Genomic DNA, 18,259 nt, shown 5'->3' with positions numbered 1-18,259 from the left:
TGAATGTTTCCAGGCCAGTCATTACTGTGGTTCTATTATTATGAAAAAAAAATTTGACTGGTTAGTAGGGGCAGCAGTGACATTGTAGATTTATGGAGACTGTTAGTTTCAATGCCAGTTTCCATATCCCTTTCGCTGGCAGGGGGTACACCTCATTTATGGCAAGGCGCATGCCTCCTCATAAATGCATGATCAGGTCATTCACCTGTAGTGGAAGCTACATCAGTTCATAGTTTTTTGGTGTAAATGATAAGAAATATGGTTCCTAAGTATGTTCGGTATCTCCATGTGCGTATAAGTCCCTACTATCCAAAAATAGTGTTATTTATCCCATGCGGTGAACGGTGTAAGAAAAAATATATATAACGCAATGCACAAATTAACGTATATTGGTCACTTTGCATTCCCCAAAGAATAACAATAAAGACTGATCAAAAAGTCATAAATATCAAACATTGGTATCAATAAAAAGTACAACTTGCCCCGCAAATAAAGAGCCCTGACATATCTCCAATCAACAGTACAGTAAAAAAGTTATAGATGTCATATATGGTGACCCCAGGAATATTGTTCATTTTCAAAAAGTGGCATTTTATTTGTAAAAGCAGTAAAACATAACTAAAACCAACTTAAATTTGGTATCATAGAAATCGTAATGTACCGAAGAACAAAGCTGCCATGTCATTCTTAATGCAGAATGAACACCTTAAAGCAAAATGCAAAACATTATGATAGAACTATGTGTTATTTTACATAAACCCCAAAGCTGAGGTTTCCAAGTTTTTTTTAATCTGCATTAGTGAAAACTGATGACAATCTTTTCAGTGAATGTTTAACTTGGTTCTCTGGTTTAATCTTCTATTTTGTACCAAATACATATGGTAGCGCTGAGTTACGTATTGCATCCATAGAGTTTATAATTAACTGTATATACTCACAAGAAAACTTCTTTAACTGGAAGTGAGGTCTGCAGCCAAGTATCCACAGTACTCCCATAAGACTCGTACAGTCTCAATACCAGAGAGCCTGGCCGCTTCTCTGCCTGTGAGAACAATTAAGTATTGTGGGTGAAACTGTACAGAATTAGGACTAGAAAATGGAATTGCTGCAGCTTGTGTTATGCTTATATTACTAGCAGTACTGTATCATGTTAACTTTAAAGAGGACCTTTCACCACTTTTGGGCACAGGCAGTGTTATATACTGCTGGAAAGCTGACAGTGCGCTGATTTCAGCGCACTGTCGGCTTTCCCGATCCGTGCCCGGTGTAAAGCGCTATCGGTCCCGGGACCGTAGCGCTTTAGTGTCAGAAGGGCGTTTCTGACCATTAGCCAGAGACGTCCTTCTGCCTCGCGGCGCCTATCGCGATGTGCTGTGTGAGCGGGGAGGAACTCCCCCCTCCCGCTCCTGATAATACTCGTCTATGGACGAGCTGTGTGAGCAGAGGGAGGGGGCGTTCCTCCCGGCTCCACAGCACAGCGCGATTGGCGCCGCGAGGCAGAAGGACGTCTCTGGCTAATGGTCAGAAACGCCCTTCTGACACTAAAGCGCTACGGTCCCGGGACCGATAGCGCTTTACACCGGGCACGGATCGGGAAAGCCGACAGTGCGCTGAAATCAGCGCACTGTCAGCTTTCCAGCAGTATATAACACTGCATGTGCCCAAAAGTGGTGAAAGGTCCTCTTTAATGAGGAACTCCACCAACTCCAGTATGCTATACCCAAGTTATAACATACTGTGTAAATAAACGTTGGAATTTTTCATTGGATCGCTTTTTATACTCATGTAAATAGTAAACATTTTTACATTCATGATGTATATAGAGTTAAAGGGGTGTTCCAACTGTTTTTTTGTTTAGTAGTGGTTCGAAAGGGGTCAAAAACTTAAAAAGCTTTACTCACCTTTCTCTAGGCCTCTGGTTGGTCCAAACTACAGTTTACACGCACCTCAGCTTTTTGTGCTAACTGACCGCAGTCAATCACAGGCCTCAGCGGTGACCTCTTCACATGCCATGTGCAGTTTGTGAAGAGGTCACTGCTGAGTACTGTAGCATTCACCTAGCACAAACAGCATGTCACTGATGATAGGGATGAGGGACAAGTAAATCAAAGTCCAGACCTACTGCCACTAGAAATGGAGGACTGGGAAGAGGCCAGTTAAGTTTTTTATGTTCAATGCCTCTTCAGCAGCACCATTAAAACAATAAAAAATATGTTGGCCAACCACTTTAATATTATATTTAAATGGTTGGACATCCCCTTTAAACCCAGTTGACTACATGTATAGGGGCTCTCAATAAGATGAGTGTTCGGTTCAGATCTTCAATCTTCTTGTGTTTTGTTTTTGTTCTTTCAAAATTTCAATTATGTTTTTTGGATTAGGTGTGGTCACAGTAATGCATTATGTATTATGTGAGAGAAATGAGCGCTGTGTTTGATCCTTTATTTGGATGAACTTGATTTTCTCCTTGCATCATGTCAAAGCCTACCAGATTTACATGTGCTAAGCATTTCATCTATACATAGAGGGATTAGATTTACTAATCCTAATATCCAGATGGTGCAAATTTAGTCCAGGGGTCTCAAACTCGGCTGGGCAAATGGTCCACACATAGAAATTTTTTTTGAAGTTGATGGGCTGCATCCCTTTTAGATTCTATACAATACAAATTTATTGTTGAATAACCCCAGCAGCCGCCCCATACAGTTTGATGAACCCCAGCAGTGTTCCTGTATACTTTAACCCCTACCCACCACAGGTATTTTTCGTTTTCGACTCCCCGCCTTCCAAGTCCTATAGCTTTTTTTTTTTTTTTTTTTTTTTTTTTTAAAGTGAAAACATATTGGAACCTAAGACTCATATTTAGTCTTATACTCACACAAAAAAACATATCAAATAATAGATCAAGGTGTACAAAATGTGTATATATATATATATATATATATATATATATATATATATATATATATATATATATATATATATCAAAACCTCAGTATCAGCAAGAGCTTGTACTCTCCTGATTAGGCTCAGAGGAGTATTACATTACCCCTAGATGGAACAATCAGACAGCAAAGTAAAGTATGCGCTCTGGCTGATAGGAGAGGGGATAACATGGACAGAAGTCCATATTACCCCTCCCCCGGAGGTCAGACACAGTTTATGCACAGACAATGATGATTATTCATTGTCTGTGCATTTTGTAGGTCATCTCCTCTTCCACGCTATTTGGAGAATCTGGCTGATGCTTGGAGAGGAAGAAACACCTTGAAGTCCTCTAATTTAGGAACCATAATAGTCATCAAGATCTTAGATTCATTTTAATTGCCTACTAAATAATTTTTACCAAAAAAACCTCCTAAGGACACTGATAATGTTTCCAAGGCTCCCCTGGGAGCCGCTGATATAATCTGTAACTTTAATTGCTGATAACTTAATTTGGGAATGAGGGAAGCTTATGTGCCAACAATTCATAGCACTGATCAGAAGAAAACAAAGTGCACTTACTTGTTTGACAGTGTCTAGCACTATGGCTGGAGAAAGTACAGTGAAAGCACTCCAGGATTCCTCCAGCGACTGTAGTGCTGAGGTCGTAAGAAGAGGCATACAGAAGTTATATGCATGCTGAATTACACCAGCCTCTTGAAATGATCCTGACAACAAAAAAAAGGTGAAAACTATATGTACAAAAAAAGTGGAATAAAAGTGCAATACAACAATGGAAAACACCCCTCCCCCTACACAGATATTACCCTGTTAGAGATTATGGCTTTCAAAAGTCCCAAGATACTGGCACTAAGGCAAAGTGGAACCCTACATTATCCATTGGCTACACAAGAAATATTCCAAGATACAAGCTGACAATCATTATTTTATCATAAATCTATTTGTAAGAGTCATTTCGCTTCAAAACGCATAACTGATGTATGTTTTTTTTTTTTTAGGGGTTTCTATTGTATTTTCTTATGTATTGAATTAAAGGTTAAGTTTTATATTTCTTGATAACTAGATCAATTTTTCGGAACATTTTTGCCTTTCAACCCCATGTCTGGAGGTGAGATTCAAAATACCGTTACAAGACCACCTAATTTCAAATCTATTTCAGAATACGAAAAATTAGTTTATCCAGAAAACCAGTACATAAAATAATAGGGTAGGGTAGCAATAGTAATAGGGTATTATCCAGTTAGATGATGTGACAATGTAATCTCACATTAACAGTAATAATAATGAAAACTTATTTTATATCTAAATACATACTCTCGTGAGGCATAAGTGCATAGGAAAACTCATGATCTCCAATATCAGCAGTGGCATCAGGGGACTTTGGAGCTCTCAGTCTAATAAATCATACAAAATAATTATTAAAACAGAATATATGATCCTTCAAAATTTCAATTCGTTATCATATCAGCCGACGCTATGTTCACACCTGTGTTCAGCTGTCCGTTCTGTGGTTTCCGTCTTCTGCATGCCAGAAGACGGAAACCACAGACCGGGTCCGGCCGTGAGCGTTTTATGCTCTCCGCCGCGAAACCGGTTTTTTAAATCCAGACACAGAGTACTGCATGTCCGACTCTGTGTCCGGATTATAAAACCTGGTTTCGCGGCGGAGAGCATAAAACGCTCACCGCCGCTCACGGCCGGACATCTTTCTCACCCATTCAAATGAATGGGTGAGAAAGACTCCTGCATTTCCGTCTCCTGCTCTGTTTTATGCAGGAAACGGAAACCTGAAGTACGGAGTGCCGGGCGCAGATGTGAACGAGCCCTAAGCCAGATATTTTTAATGCTCAGACCTTTTTCACATCAGACCAGTGCTCAGGCTCAGTTTCCTAAGCAATATCAGAATAAAAGTGCACCCAGCACTTGGCCAAGTGGAAGCTATGCAAACCTTATTACAAGTAGACAAATAGCCACAGACAAAGAGAAAAGTGCATGCTATAAGAAAGCCTACGCGTTTCGGAGGCTACAAGTGTTAAAGATCGATTAAACCATAAGACAAGAAAGAGAGATATAAAAATGTAGAACTCTCCTATAAGAATTTATTAAGAATAAATAATTATTTGAATAATGTGACATTAATTCCCATAGGCAGTTTTACAGCATGCACTTCTCACTTTCTCTGTGATCATGTGTATGTTTGGAAAAAAAAGTTTGCATAATTTCAATTTAGCCAAATGGTGGAAGAACTAAGTAAGCATGGGTCACGTGGACGCCATCCAGTGGAGTGGCAATCTCAGCTGGTGAATCCTGTTTACTCAGTTTCCTATGGAGCTTTACGTTTTATGTAAAAGCTGCTGAGAAATCCAAGGCAATGGTGGGACAGGAAAGCCAATGTAACATTGTTTTCGTTTATGTTAATTTTACATTTTTTTTTGCATGTAAAGGCCTTGGAATCCCTATACCGTATATATATATCTATGATAGACATATACGTACAGATACATGCACATTATTTGTCGGTATTTTTAATAGACTAGAAAATGGTTTACTGGTCACTGAGTTTTGCTCATGTATACAGCTATATCGCTCCCTGTGAAATTTATTATATGCCTTTCCTGCAAAACAGAGTGTGAACACACAGCAGCTTTCATATAAAGACAGAGCTGTGTGTGTTCCTGTATTTGTTCAGGTCTGATATTATGTGCTTACATCCCTTAGCCTTCTCTACTCCTTTTACTATGTCATATTTGAATACAGTATATATGAGAAGAAACCACTGATCTCTCCACTTAGATCTGTGTATTACAGCCACTGTTCTAAATAAAATCATGTGTGCACATTCAATGACAAAACAGAAGCTTTTTTTGCAATAATAGTCGAGAAGCGTACTACCTATCTACTGCCTTTCAAAAGAACAAGAAAAATTAGAGAAAATACTGGCAAAACTCACAAGGAAAGGCTGAGAACACTTCCAAGCACCGAACAACCGTATTTACAGTCATTCAGAACTGCTATTCCAAAGCCATGTTCTGACAGATCCATCCACCTATGTGCCCAAACCTGCAAAGTGAACAGAATACTAAATATAAGCATATACAACTACATAAAAAAAATACAAAAAATACTAGTTTTCCTATCCAAACAGCAGACACAACAGAGGAACCCAACTGAAGGCAATGTAATACAGGGGATATGTTGTTTCTTTTATTTTATCTAAAACAGTGTCAGTTTCAAACATTGTAAAGCTTTATTAATCTAATGATGTGTCTGGTAATAGGCTAATATAAGATACAGTACTAGGAACAGTATGAAGACCACACCTCATATCGGGCCCAGTCCCAAGACGTATTGCGATGAGTAGGTCTCTGCAAATGTCCGAACTGGATCTCATAGGTTGCATTTGTACTGTGAACTGTAGTAGGAAATTCAACTTTCAAAAACTTATGAGCTTCATTCCAGGTTACCTGTAGCAAAAACAGATATCTATCATAGGTACATTGATCAAACAAAATACTGAGACTGAATTTCAATATCAAGACAAATATAAGCCTCCTTATGATAAGGATAATAGCAATGTACTTTATTAATGCTACAAAAAAACTGAAACAAACCTAAAGATTTAAAATTGATCACACATTATCCGCTACTGTGATAAATCAGGGGTAATTTTACACCGCCTGTCTAAGATTACACTGAACTATTTGCACAAGTGGAGCGTATTGACTTATTAAAGAAAACAAGTCGTGGTCCATCGAATTTGAGATCAGCTTGTCCTAGCAGTTACACTCCATACATATTGGAGACAGTTCCTTGCATATGGCATTATGGGCAAATCCTAAACTAAACTAACTGGACACAGGATGGACATAAAGGTTTGATAACAAATAAAATGCAGATATAGCCTCTGTTTCTTTCTGTTATGTTGTTTAAATACCATATGAATTCCATACATTACCTTAGTATTAAATCTGATGTACGGACTTGAAGCATCAAGGATTATCTCTTGCACTAAGGTGCTATGACCACTGATATTCAAACTAAACTTCACAACTCCACGCAGCCCTCCATTACTAGTAATCTCTGGTTTAGTCAAGACACTTGTTATGGGTTTCCTACAATAAGAACATGACAGAATAAATGATAGCTCATAGCAGGGCTTTACATGAACAAAACAAGGCTAGAAGAGGGTACCTGGTCTCCAAGTGATAGTCCATTACATCCCAAGCATCCCAGTATAAGGGAATGTCATCAAATATCGCAAACTGGTTTCCATAACAATCTTTGGGGATGCACTCTCTGGAACAAAAGCCATAACGTTACATTATATGCACTGTTTTTAATGAAATGCTGTACTACATGCAGTACACTCAATGCAATCCATAAGTAAACATACAAAATATATTCTTACTGTCTGCTCTGTATTAGTTTCTTACATCTGCAGATAGCTAGCTAGAGTCAGAACCATCTCTGCCTGCTTGGATACAGTGTTATTATCCTTCTCTCTATATATTTTCCTTTATGTGCTAAAAGACCATAAATATACAGTATAAAAAGTCAGAACTGTCCTATTCTTCAGTATAAATGTGTAACAGGAGTCTGTGTAATCATCTGCAGTAAATATTATATAGTAGTTTGTCTTCGGTCCTGAAGAGAGTATGTGTCTTACAGTCCATTTAGTATGATTTTACAATCTGTCGCCAGAGAAACAACATGCAATCGTCAGAGGGTCAGACTGAGATCCCAAGAACAAACAGAAGGAATGACTGAATGGGTTTTTTGACTAAATAAGGTAATACTAGCTGAATTATAATTGGTGTATTGGGGAAAATGAAAGAAAAATTAATTTGTGTGAATTATTGTTAAATTAGGTTGCAGAGCGAGCTCGCACCGAATTGCAGTTGGTGAAAAAAATCTTATTTTTTTTCCACTGACATGATGCTCAGATTTTATAAATATTATCAAGCATTTAGTGTAAACTGCTTTACCTTTTGCATGATAAGAGCTTTAGAGATGTCAAACGCCCCATCAAATCAATGTTGGCCTGAAGGATTCCATTCTCCATGGTTATAGAGCCATCACCCTGAAAAGGTACTGATAATTTAGCCTTAGGATTGGTCATCGATATCTCCAATGTACTCTCATACATTATATAGCAGCTGTGCTTGGTTTTGCAGCTCATTCCCATTCATGCTATAAGCCAAATAAGCCGAACAGTGGATCTGGGGTTTGGACCGCCACCAATCTAATATTAATCTAACCTAGTGATAGGCCTTCAATTTTAGAACTTTTATATTTTTATGAAGAATATATAAAAACATGGCTTATGGAAGCCGCTGAAAATTTAGTCATATATAAATATAACCATTTTTACAGGCTCGCAGGACTACATTTATGCAAGTAATTTTATGACACAAAGTTCCCTAAATCTTATATTAGTAAGCCCAGTAAGTAAATATTTTGTTCTCAGAAAAGGAAAAGATGGACTGCACTGAACTGCAATAAATGAAATTAAAGAGCTTGTATAAGCTTAGAAGATAGGAATTATTTCATTTAAGTCACTTAATGGTAACATTTACTATTGCGGTATCTTGCAGGTGCATGCCATGGCCTTATTCTGTACCAGATTTATACTCATGCATATCTATAGATATATATATTTACACATACATACACTTATTGAAGTCTTAACAGGTTTAATCTATTATATCTGTACATACCCGCATGATAACCGTGACAGGCGAAACTGGATTTACTTCTTTAGGTAATACAGCATAACCCATACTGGGCACACTTACAAGTCCTAAAAACATAAGATGGCAAAGTCAATATAACCCAGGAAATATAACATAGTTACTACTGGAGGTTAGTGGATATAATGGGAAGTCTTTTAGGACCCTGATACATAGTGATAGTTTAACTGGTTATTATTAGAGATGAGCAAACACTATTCGAAACAGCTGTTTCGAATAGCACGCTCCCTTAGAAATGAATGGAAGCGGTAGGCACGCCGACTTTGCCGGCGGCTGGCCACTTAAACCCCCGCGTGCCGGCTACGTCCATTCATTTCTATGGGAACGTGCTATTCGAAACGTCTGTTTCGAACAGTGTTCGCTCATCTCTAGTTATGATAATTATTCATCACTAGAAGAATGTACCAAAGAACATTTACAGATTAAATTAGCCATTATAGATTATTATAGGCACATATAAACTATTGCAAGTAAACATAAGGAAGATTTACCAACATATATATATATATATATATATGTATGCTACTGTAGAGGCATACAGTAATACCTGAAGACTATTTCATCCAAATATAAAGAAAAAAACCTGTATATCATGTGGTGGCCCATTGTGTAGGAAAGCATATTCTGTACAGGACAGCACATTCTGCTGTGCTTGCCTATAAAGTTGAAAAAGGTATACAAATTAAGCCAGCCTTACATCAGCCAAATAGATACCTTGGGTTTCAGTAGGGTAGATGGAGTTCTTTGGATACATATGATGTATGCCAGAAGATTTTTCTGGCATATACATCAACTATAGAGCTCAAATACAATGTGCACAGAACCTGAAAATGTCAGTGTTTATTTGGGTTGCATATCAAAAACTGCCACATACAATTTAAAAATCAGCCTTTCCCTGGATATGGCATGTACAGGAACAGTATTAAATGTAAGAAATGTACCTAAACGCTGCTCTCCTGATCCTGGTATGGAAACAACCTCTGTGCGCTCCCAAGGCAAAGTGTTTATTACGGAGAATGATTGACTGGTCGCAGGCTGCAATGGCGTTTTTAGTAGTGACTGCATTGCTTCTCTGAGAAGTTTGGCTCCTTCTGTTCTGATTTCTGTCACATGAAAACAAATAATCAATTTAAAAATATATTTTATCTATAGAGATTAGAGATGTATTACTCCACTATAGATATTATATATATTTTACTAATCTCTTAAAGGGGTATTCCCATCTTTGCAGACTTTTCATTCATTTCTAATGTATGTAGTTCTGAAAACAACCCTGCTCAGATTTTTTTTTGGAACTTCAAAATAAGTGAATGGAAACAACTTCACATGTCATGTCAGTCCACCTTCAGTGAGGTCACATCTCCAAGAAGGGGGTCAACAGACAGGATTCGGGTCACTGTAGTTTGACCCACATCTATTAGACATTTATACCATGTCCTGTGGATAAGCTATAAATACTTAAAATACCCTTTTAAGTATGACAACCACATCCAGTCCCATACCTGTTACATACAGCCAGCGTTTGTAGCATGGTCTTGGTTTAGGGTCTGTAAACCTCATATAATGGAACAAAAATGATAATCTAACACAAACATAAAAGGAGTATAGGATGAAATAAATGATGTTACCTTCATAGTATCTCAAAGCATCTTCAACCACCAGCTGAATACAGCTACCAGGTAGCACATCATGAAACTGATTCAGAAGCAAAAGCCTTGACCACGAGGAGAGAAAAGTATAGAGTTATCCTACTGCAGTCAGATGATAATACAGTATGTTATCAGTACATGGCATACAGTTAATAAAGAAATAAGATCCAGATTGCTCTGGACTAAAATATAAAACAAGGACTAATGATTTTGTTCAGACATAGTAAAGGTGCATTTTGTCTGAATTGAGCAGTGGTCAAGCAGTGTGCTGTATTTCGGCTATCTTTGGTACGCCCATTGAAATGGATGAAAAAGTATATGTACTGCTGAACCACCACTTCATTCAAAACAGCAGACATAAATCCACTCGTCTCTTGATCAGTGAAGGTCTGAGCGGGTGGACCCCCATTGTTTGCAAGTTTTTTCCTATCCCATGGGTAGGGGATAACATGCTTTGATGGGGAATCCTTTAACGCCAGTTTATGACCGAAGAAGACATTTCACTGTACCTCCAAAGATGCTGAAGCCTATCACCTGGGTAAATGAAACTCTTATCCTGGGCCAGGGCAACAGAGCTGAGGAACTCCACGTCATGCAGTAACTGCTCACAATGTCTGTTTCCCTTCTTGATCTAAGTGGGAATATAAATGAAAAAAATAAATATATATACATATATTGTAAGCCGATGGCTGGTCAGGTAATGGAGGGGGTGTACATCTCACCCAGACTACTCAGGTGGGTGAGATGAGAAAACTCCAGAAATGTTTGTTCTCAGCAGACAACTTTCGTCTGCTGAGCATTTTTGTAAATGCTCAGTACTGGGCTGGATTTGTAGGAATGACAGGTAGGATTGGTAGTGGGACCTGTCATACCACCCCCCTCCAGTACATACTTTGGGGATGTTCCGACAGCGACTCAGCTGCAGAGAGTCTCCTCGTCAAAGAGGCTTAAGAAGTAAGCTCCAGCAGCAACACTTTGGCAGAGCTTGGCTGGAGAGCAAACAGAGAGGTCATATTTTTGGAGATGTGTCCTGAATGATTCTACTGGCTTTTGGATTCCTGTTATTCTAGGTGTGGTAACCTATTCTATGTTTAGTTAGAGCCTAGCCAGGCAGGTATTTATTTCTGTATTGTTTCCTTTTGTTGCTGCACTCCCTTTTTGAGTGAAAATAAACTCTACTTTTGTTTTGGACTGAAGAAACTGGACTTGTGTGTCTATGCCACCCCACCTAGCAACCACAGACCTGAACTTTATCCAGCATATATGTCAAGTGGAGGGCCATTAATGTGACATGAACATACTATATCCTTGTCCATGATTCTGCAAAGAACTAAATGTCACAAGGACAGTATGTCATACTAAAGCCAGAACTTTTGGACAGAGAAGAGCCTGAGATGCATAGGAAAGTTTTTATTGACAGAAAAAGCTTTTTAAAAAGAGTACAATTTTCCTTTGCTACTTAGGATCTATACAGGCTATATACAACACATCAAGCTAGGCCAATCCACTACATCCTACCTGCACAGCAGATTAAAATCTATTATTACAACTGACCTGGACTTGCCTGTATGAACAATAGCACAGATGTTTTTATTTCCAGCCAACGGTATTAGGGTTGTGAAACGGATCAATCACACTGAATAGTTAATGCACCAATAAAATTCCCATGAATTGTTACCTGAGCTTGTGTTGTGTAAGTTCCATTGTGTAGCTCCAGAAAGAGTTCTCCAACCCAGGAGCAGAGCTGAGAAGTGTCTGCTTCCAAAGCAGAAAAGAACCGATCAGGAGTAGACATCTGAACTCTGTTGTGGGAAGACCAAAAATAAATAGGCAAGAATAAATAACACAAGTTTATCCTAACACATTTGGTGTAGATGGGAATGACCAGATTATTAACCAGTTGTATTATATGACACACTTTAGTAGGATAAAAGGCAGAAGCAAATGTAAACCAACCAATAATTTTTCAGAATTATCAATTAGGTTAAAACTTCTTGATTATGGTATTTCCTATTTCATACCTGTCAATACTACAAGTTTATTAACAATAAGATGATTGTTAGGGGTCCTAAAGCTGGGACACCCTATAAGTCACCTGTTATTTATTATCATCTAAGGAATGGGTCAATATATCCTCCTTTCTCCGCAGCCAATTGAAGTCCTACATGAAGTTCATTAAAATCAGTGGGTATGTCTGTGTAAAACATGGAGGTGGGTTCACCAGAGAAACAGTCTTTGCAGCAGCAGCTCTGCCGTCAGTATAATAAAGAGGCTCCTGAGTATACCCCAAAACAAGCAACTCCTATATTATGGTGTCATTTTATGGAGTGTTTGATTCAGATGTACATTATAAACCTTGTCATTTTCAGTTTTTGGTCATTGTCGATTTTGTACTTCTGTCTGACAGGACACATGGAAGGGCTCAACAACACTGTGACAGCCTCACGGTAAAAAAAAAGGCATAAAAACAAAATCAACGGTACAAATATGTTATTTATCTGTTTTAATCATTATGAAGAATTCAGTAGCTAAAAAGCAAAGGTACAGTCTGTCACAGAAAATGTATTGGCAAGAACTGACCTAGGCAAGCCGTCTGTATCTTTCATCCGTCTAAGTCTTCCTACCATTTTTTCAGTCGGACCTCCACCACCATCGCCATACCCATAGAGAACAATACCACAGTTGACACGACCCTTGTCTCTGTTGTTCCTCACGGTTTTAAGCATCTGAATTTTTACACAGTAAATGAACACAAGTTATCGAACCAACAGTGCACTATGCACCAACAGTGCACTATTGCACTGCACCACTACCACTACATCTATAAAAATACATCAAGAAAATTTGTCAAGCAGCAGAAGGGCGACCCAGAATTCATAGAAATCAGTAACCTGACCCTCAAACTTTGTTCTGAAGATTATTGGGCCGACTAAATTCTAACTTCTGATTGCCAAACTCATTTAGCCCATGTTAATGACATACAGACTTAAAAAAAATGTATGAAAACTGCATACAAAACTGATAGTGATGTATTCTCTCACCTCTTCCACTGTACCCTTCATTCCATAAGAGTCTCCTGGAGGAAAATGAGCAAGTACCTTCGAGCCATCAATGCCTACCCAGTGAAAGGTATGATGCTGCATAAAAATAATAATGAAAATAAACTTACGGATGCAAAACTATCAAGAAACAGAAAACAAATAATATCCTAAATGCAATGCTACAATTATTCATCATAGCTATGCTGTCACGCTGTAAAGATACACAACTACCAGAGATGAAGATTTGCATGGGGACCCGAAAGACGGAGACCCCGTCCACTTAAGAAGTGGTTGCACTATAATGGGGTCCACCGAGTTTCTGCCGGCTTTAAACTGATTCTGCAAGTGTGGATCCAGCCTGAATGCATCATCAATACATTATTTATGAAAATCAGATCTGTGCGGGGTCTGGGAATTGAAAGATCACTGAAACATATAACATTTTTCTAAACTGTTTTTATTTTTCTAATCTGTTTTTATTTTCCGACAGCGAGGAATCACACCATTACAACTCCGAGGTGTTCGGTCTGAAATAAACTACAGGTAGAGCCTTGCAAATATTCTAACAAGTGAACCGAAATAACCAATGTGAACAAAATCACGTTGGTAATCCTTGTTGATGAACGGTTTTAGTTATTTTGAGATTAACACTAATGTTTTTTTAATATATAGATATAGCATTTCCTTCATATAATATACCATCACACTAATGGCGAAAGTTATCTGCTCAATTTATGTTCAGTTATTGACACATTTGACTCACAGGAAAAGCATTAACCAGGCTCCAGCTTAATTTCTGAGTGAGGAAGCGATGGATGCCACAACCATTCATCAGCTGTGGCAGCTGAGCAGAGTATCCAAAGGTGTCTGGTAGCCAGAACTAGGAAGAAGATGAGAATATGCAGCATTATTATATTAGACAAGCAAAAGGAAAAAAAGGAAACATTATGACATTTTCATGAAAATATAAGACATTCATTCAAATGTGTTTTCCCCACAAAATACATTTATGGAATATCTCCCACTCACTTTCGAGAGAGTTAAAACATTATAGCTCAGAGTCACACTCTACCTGACCATAGCTGACAAACTGCAAAGTAAGTTTATGGTTAGGTAGGTATCCAGGCAGGGATGCTGGGGTCTTACTTTAGAGATAGGTGCAGGTCCCAGAGGTAGACATTTATGAATACATCTTTTGTTAGAAAACTCATTTAATACAAAGACGTTTTGCTTAACTACTTACTTCAGAACATGTGTTACCAAATTCTTCTTGGAAGAAGTGCTGACCATGCAGGAACTGGCGCACCATAGCCTCGCCGCTGGGGAGGTTTCCATCCTTAAAGAATAAAAACATATAAAATTCAATCCAAGGGACTATGTGCAGTACTTATTGTTTCTACAGATACAGTCAAAGGAGAAAAAGGACAATCTTTTGGCATACACCGGGCCTATTACAGCATATGGATACAAGAAACACAGATTTTCCCAGTGTGTATGTTGAAAGTGCTCCCCAAACAAACTATGAACCTATTCTAGGAAAGATTCTTCCAGAATGACCAAATCGCAGACCCTGTACACCATTATTATTATTATTGTTTCTTTATATAGCACCATTAATTCCATGGTGCTTTACATTTGGGGGTTTACATACAATACACAAAATGGTAGATATAATACTAACAATGACGGACTGGCACAGTGGGATAGAGGGCCCTGCCTGCCAGGGCTTACAATCTATAAGATAGCTGTCAGTCAACAGTTCTGTTTGTGTTTTGAATGGGGTGAGTGGAGTAAACCACTTCCACTCGGGAGGAGGGGGCAGAGCGGATGGGGCGGGGTGAAGGGGGCGTGGCCGAGCAGCGCTAGCAGGCAGAGAGCAGGCACGGAGAGGACCTGCTCTCTGCCTGAGCGTGCTCCAGCGGCCTCCCCAATCCACCGCTCGGTGACGCTAAGCCAGTCCAGGACAGCTTGTCCTGGACTGGCTTAGGTAAGCAAAAATGCCGCCCTCCCCGGGGCCCTGGCATAGCGCCGCCTGAAGCGGTCGCTTCAGGTCACCTCGTGGGAGGTGCGGCGCTGCCTGGAATAGCTCATTTGTGCAGGTTAAGAGAGTTGGACCCCATACTGATAACTTAACCTGTGGATAGGTAACCAGTATGAAAATTCAATTAGGGGCCGGAAAACCCCTTTAGGCTAAGGCTCCATGATGTGCAAATGCAGCTTTTTTTGTTGCAGATTTTGTTGTGATTTTTTGAGCCAAAGCCAAGAATGGCTACAGAAGGAATGGGAACTATATAGGAAGTTCTTATAGTTCTACCTTTTGCTCAATCCACTCCTGGCTGTGGCTCAGAAAACTGCAGCAAAATCTGCAACAACAAAAAAAAGCTGCATTTCCGCATCATGGGGCTTTAGCCTTAAGATACTTTCTTAAAACGTTTGCCCTAGTTGTGTTTGAAATAGAAAATATATTTGGACATGAACTGATAAATGATGATAATTTCTAAAAAGCACTACTCACTACAGACATTGTATAAGCAACATAAATAAAATATATTAGCCTACTGCAGAGGTCCTTTAAGAATAATGGATGAACCTACCATTTCTACCCATGTTCCACCAACAGGTATGAATTGGCCAAGTGTGACAAATTCTTTAATCTTTGAATATAATCCAGGATACCATGTTTTCACCCAGTCCATTTGCTGAGCCTATAATAATAAATAATACATTTTATTTATATAGTGCCAACATTACACATATATATATATATATATATATATATATATATATATATATATATATATATATATATATATATATCTCAATCATGTTGGAGAGTAGTCTTTCTCGTCTTCACATATAGACATGAGATGGTTCTGTCTTTCAGATCTCCACCAGGTGAGAATATTCTTCACACGGGGCCATTTGTTGGTGACTTGTACCACAGTAGCTCATTGACTGAGATAATGCAGCACTGGTTGTTGGATAATGGTTCTGTATTGGTCTGACTGGTAACGCAGAGTACTGAGGCAATGTAGCACTGGTTGTTGGAAAATGGTTCTGTATTGTTCTGCCTGGTAATGCAGAGTATTGAGGCAATGCAGCACTGGTTGTTGGATAATGGTTCTGTATTGCTCTGACTGGTAATCAGAGTAGTGAGGCAATTCATATGGTGTCGGAGAACTTGTTTGCATATTCTGCCACCTTGGGTCAATATATGGGGTTCCTTGTGAAGGTAGACCCTCTTTAGATGTTGTGCTTGCCATATTTTCTATCACAGGATTTGAGCAAAGTGATTGGCTCAGATCCATGTAGCAACTACTGCTTTGGTCACATCTTGTCCTTTGCACAGAAGCTTGTCTTCTCTGCTCAAGCACTTATTCACTGAGACCCAGCTGTTCTGATAGGAGAGAGATATAGCGTATGGTCAGCTGTAATGTTTCTATTTTTGTTAGGGTCTTGTTAATTGGAGCTAGACATCCTCTCAGGTTCTGTAGAGCTTTGGAGAGGTCCCTCATCCTCATCTTCTCTCAATCACTTGCACTTTGTCATTGAGTGTAAGGTAGTTTTCCTTTCATCCTCTTTGTTTTATTTTCTGAGGGAATTTTAGGCTGCAAGTCCATAGGTTGAGAGCAGGGTGTGGAAATGTTATCACATGCTTCTTGTGGTGTTTCATAACCAACACATAGAGGAGATAGGACATTAGAGTCTATGGAAGATACAGGAGAAAGGCTGCTGTATCCCTCAGAGCTGGGATAATTGTGCTGATATGAAGTGGCAATGGCCTGGTGCATGTTGTCCTGGTAGTGAGGCACAGAAGAGCTTTCCATGTTCCTTACTTCTTAGAATACTTATAAAAATAATTATGAATAGTGTCAATTATTAACCACACAAATTTATATTAGTAAACTTAATGTATGGCTCGGTATGTAGCTTTGCCTATACTACAAAAGCGTGAAAACCAGTAACGTAACTTAAGTTTGCACCGAGGCCCCATTCACTATCCCTAGTGTATGTGCTGTGGCTACTGCAGTGGTATCCCACTGTCTTTTTCAACCGTCCTTTTCGATGTTAGCCCACATTTTCCTTCTTAGCCTCAAATTTTCTCAATTGTAACGATTTCAGCATATTCTAATGGCCGCAAAAATCCATATCACTTTCAATTAGAAGAAACCTTTTCTCTCATTGACTGACGTTATTCAGAGACTTGATACTGTCATACGCTACGAAAAAATTACTACCTCCATCTCTCATGTCCGTCCACTTTTCAATAAGATCTGGACACTCTGGATTAACAGGTCTGCCATACTGTCTACAGCTTTGGTTGCTGAATAAGATTCCCAGAATTATTCACCCCCCACCGCCCTTATTTAAGGTACAATCTCTTTCCCACCAACCTCTTATCTATTTGCGTAACAGCGCTCCACCACCCCTCCTCCCATATTCCTCTATAGTTGATTTTAGGTATTAGTTATTTTGTACCCCTTTGCCTGTGTTATGTTTTTAAGGACTTACATTATTACATATTCAGGCTCTTTACATTTCTGTTATTTCGCATTTGTACACTTGTATTACAACTGTCTTTTTGTTTGGACTGTCTTTGATTGTTGTGACATTTCAATGATTTTGAAGCTAAAAGGAGTATTCAAATTCCTTTTCATTGTTAACTTATAATGGAGAGGATTTTCCAAAAGTTCGTTCTGAGCCTGAAACTTTTGGGGTTCGTCAACCATGGAACACTTATACTCTATGGTCTCCTCAGATCAGTATGTGCCAACAGCCCCTTCTACTGCATAGTGGTGGTTTCGGGAAAGTGTAGTGCCGCTTCTAGTACTTGAGTAAAAGCGGTGCTACACTTGCTAATAGTCAACCTGGA

General features: G+C 38.9%; 1 protein-coding gene and 1 pseudogene across 1 annotated transcript in view; both read right to left on the bottom strand.

Moving 5' to 3' along the window:
- MAN2C1 (mannosidase alpha class 2C member 1) overlaps positions 1 to 18,259 on the bottom strand; it is a 48,718-nt gene that overhangs the window by 2,416 nt on the left and 28,043 nt on the right. The window contains exons 8-25 of the mRNA XM_075273683.1: positions 15,981 to 16,091; positions 14,630 to 14,722; positions 14,150 to 14,266; positions 13,387 to 13,482; positions 12,926 to 13,071; positions 12,024 to 12,147; positions 10,855 to 10,976; positions 10,325 to 10,410; positions 9,638 to 9,799; positions 8,664 to 8,746; positions 7,932 to 8,026; positions 7,138 to 7,242; positions 6,902 to 7,058; positions 6,267 to 6,410; positions 5,897 to 6,006; positions 4,261 to 4,340; positions 3,508 to 3,653; positions 939 to 1,042 (exon numbers count right to left, since the gene is read on the bottom strand). Of these exons, the coding sequence (XP_075129784.1) occupies positions 939 to 1,042; positions 3,508 to 3,653; positions 4,261 to 4,340; positions 5,897 to 6,006; positions 6,267 to 6,410; positions 6,902 to 7,058; positions 7,138 to 7,242; positions 7,932 to 8,026; positions 8,664 to 8,746; positions 9,638 to 9,799; positions 10,325 to 10,410; positions 10,855 to 10,976; positions 12,024 to 12,147; positions 12,926 to 13,071; positions 13,387 to 13,482; positions 14,150 to 14,266; positions 14,630 to 14,722; positions 15,981 to 16,091 (2,081 nt within the window). The remainder of the gene's footprint in view (positions 1 to 938; positions 1,043 to 3,507; positions 3,654 to 4,260; positions 4,341 to 5,896; positions 6,007 to 6,266; positions 6,411 to 6,901; positions 7,059 to 7,137; positions 7,243 to 7,931; positions 8,027 to 8,663; positions 8,747 to 9,637; positions 9,800 to 10,324; positions 10,411 to 10,854; positions 10,977 to 12,023; positions 12,148 to 12,925; positions 13,072 to 13,386; positions 13,483 to 14,149; positions 14,267 to 14,629; positions 14,723 to 15,980; positions 16,092 to 18,259) is intronic.
- Positions 16,310 to 17,213, bottom strand: LOC142204899 (uncharacterized; annotated as a pseudogene).

Source organism: Leptodactylus fuscus, chromosome 5 (assembly GCF_031893055.1).
Source record: "Leptodactylus fuscus isolate aLepFus1 chromosome 5, aLepFus1.hap2, whole genome shotgun sequence".
NCBI lineage: Eukaryota > Metazoa > Chordata > Amphibia > Anura > Leptodactylidae > Leptodactylus > Leptodactylus fuscus.
Note: the sequence above shows the minus strand (reverse complement) of the source record. Positions and strands in the feature narration are given on the sequence as shown.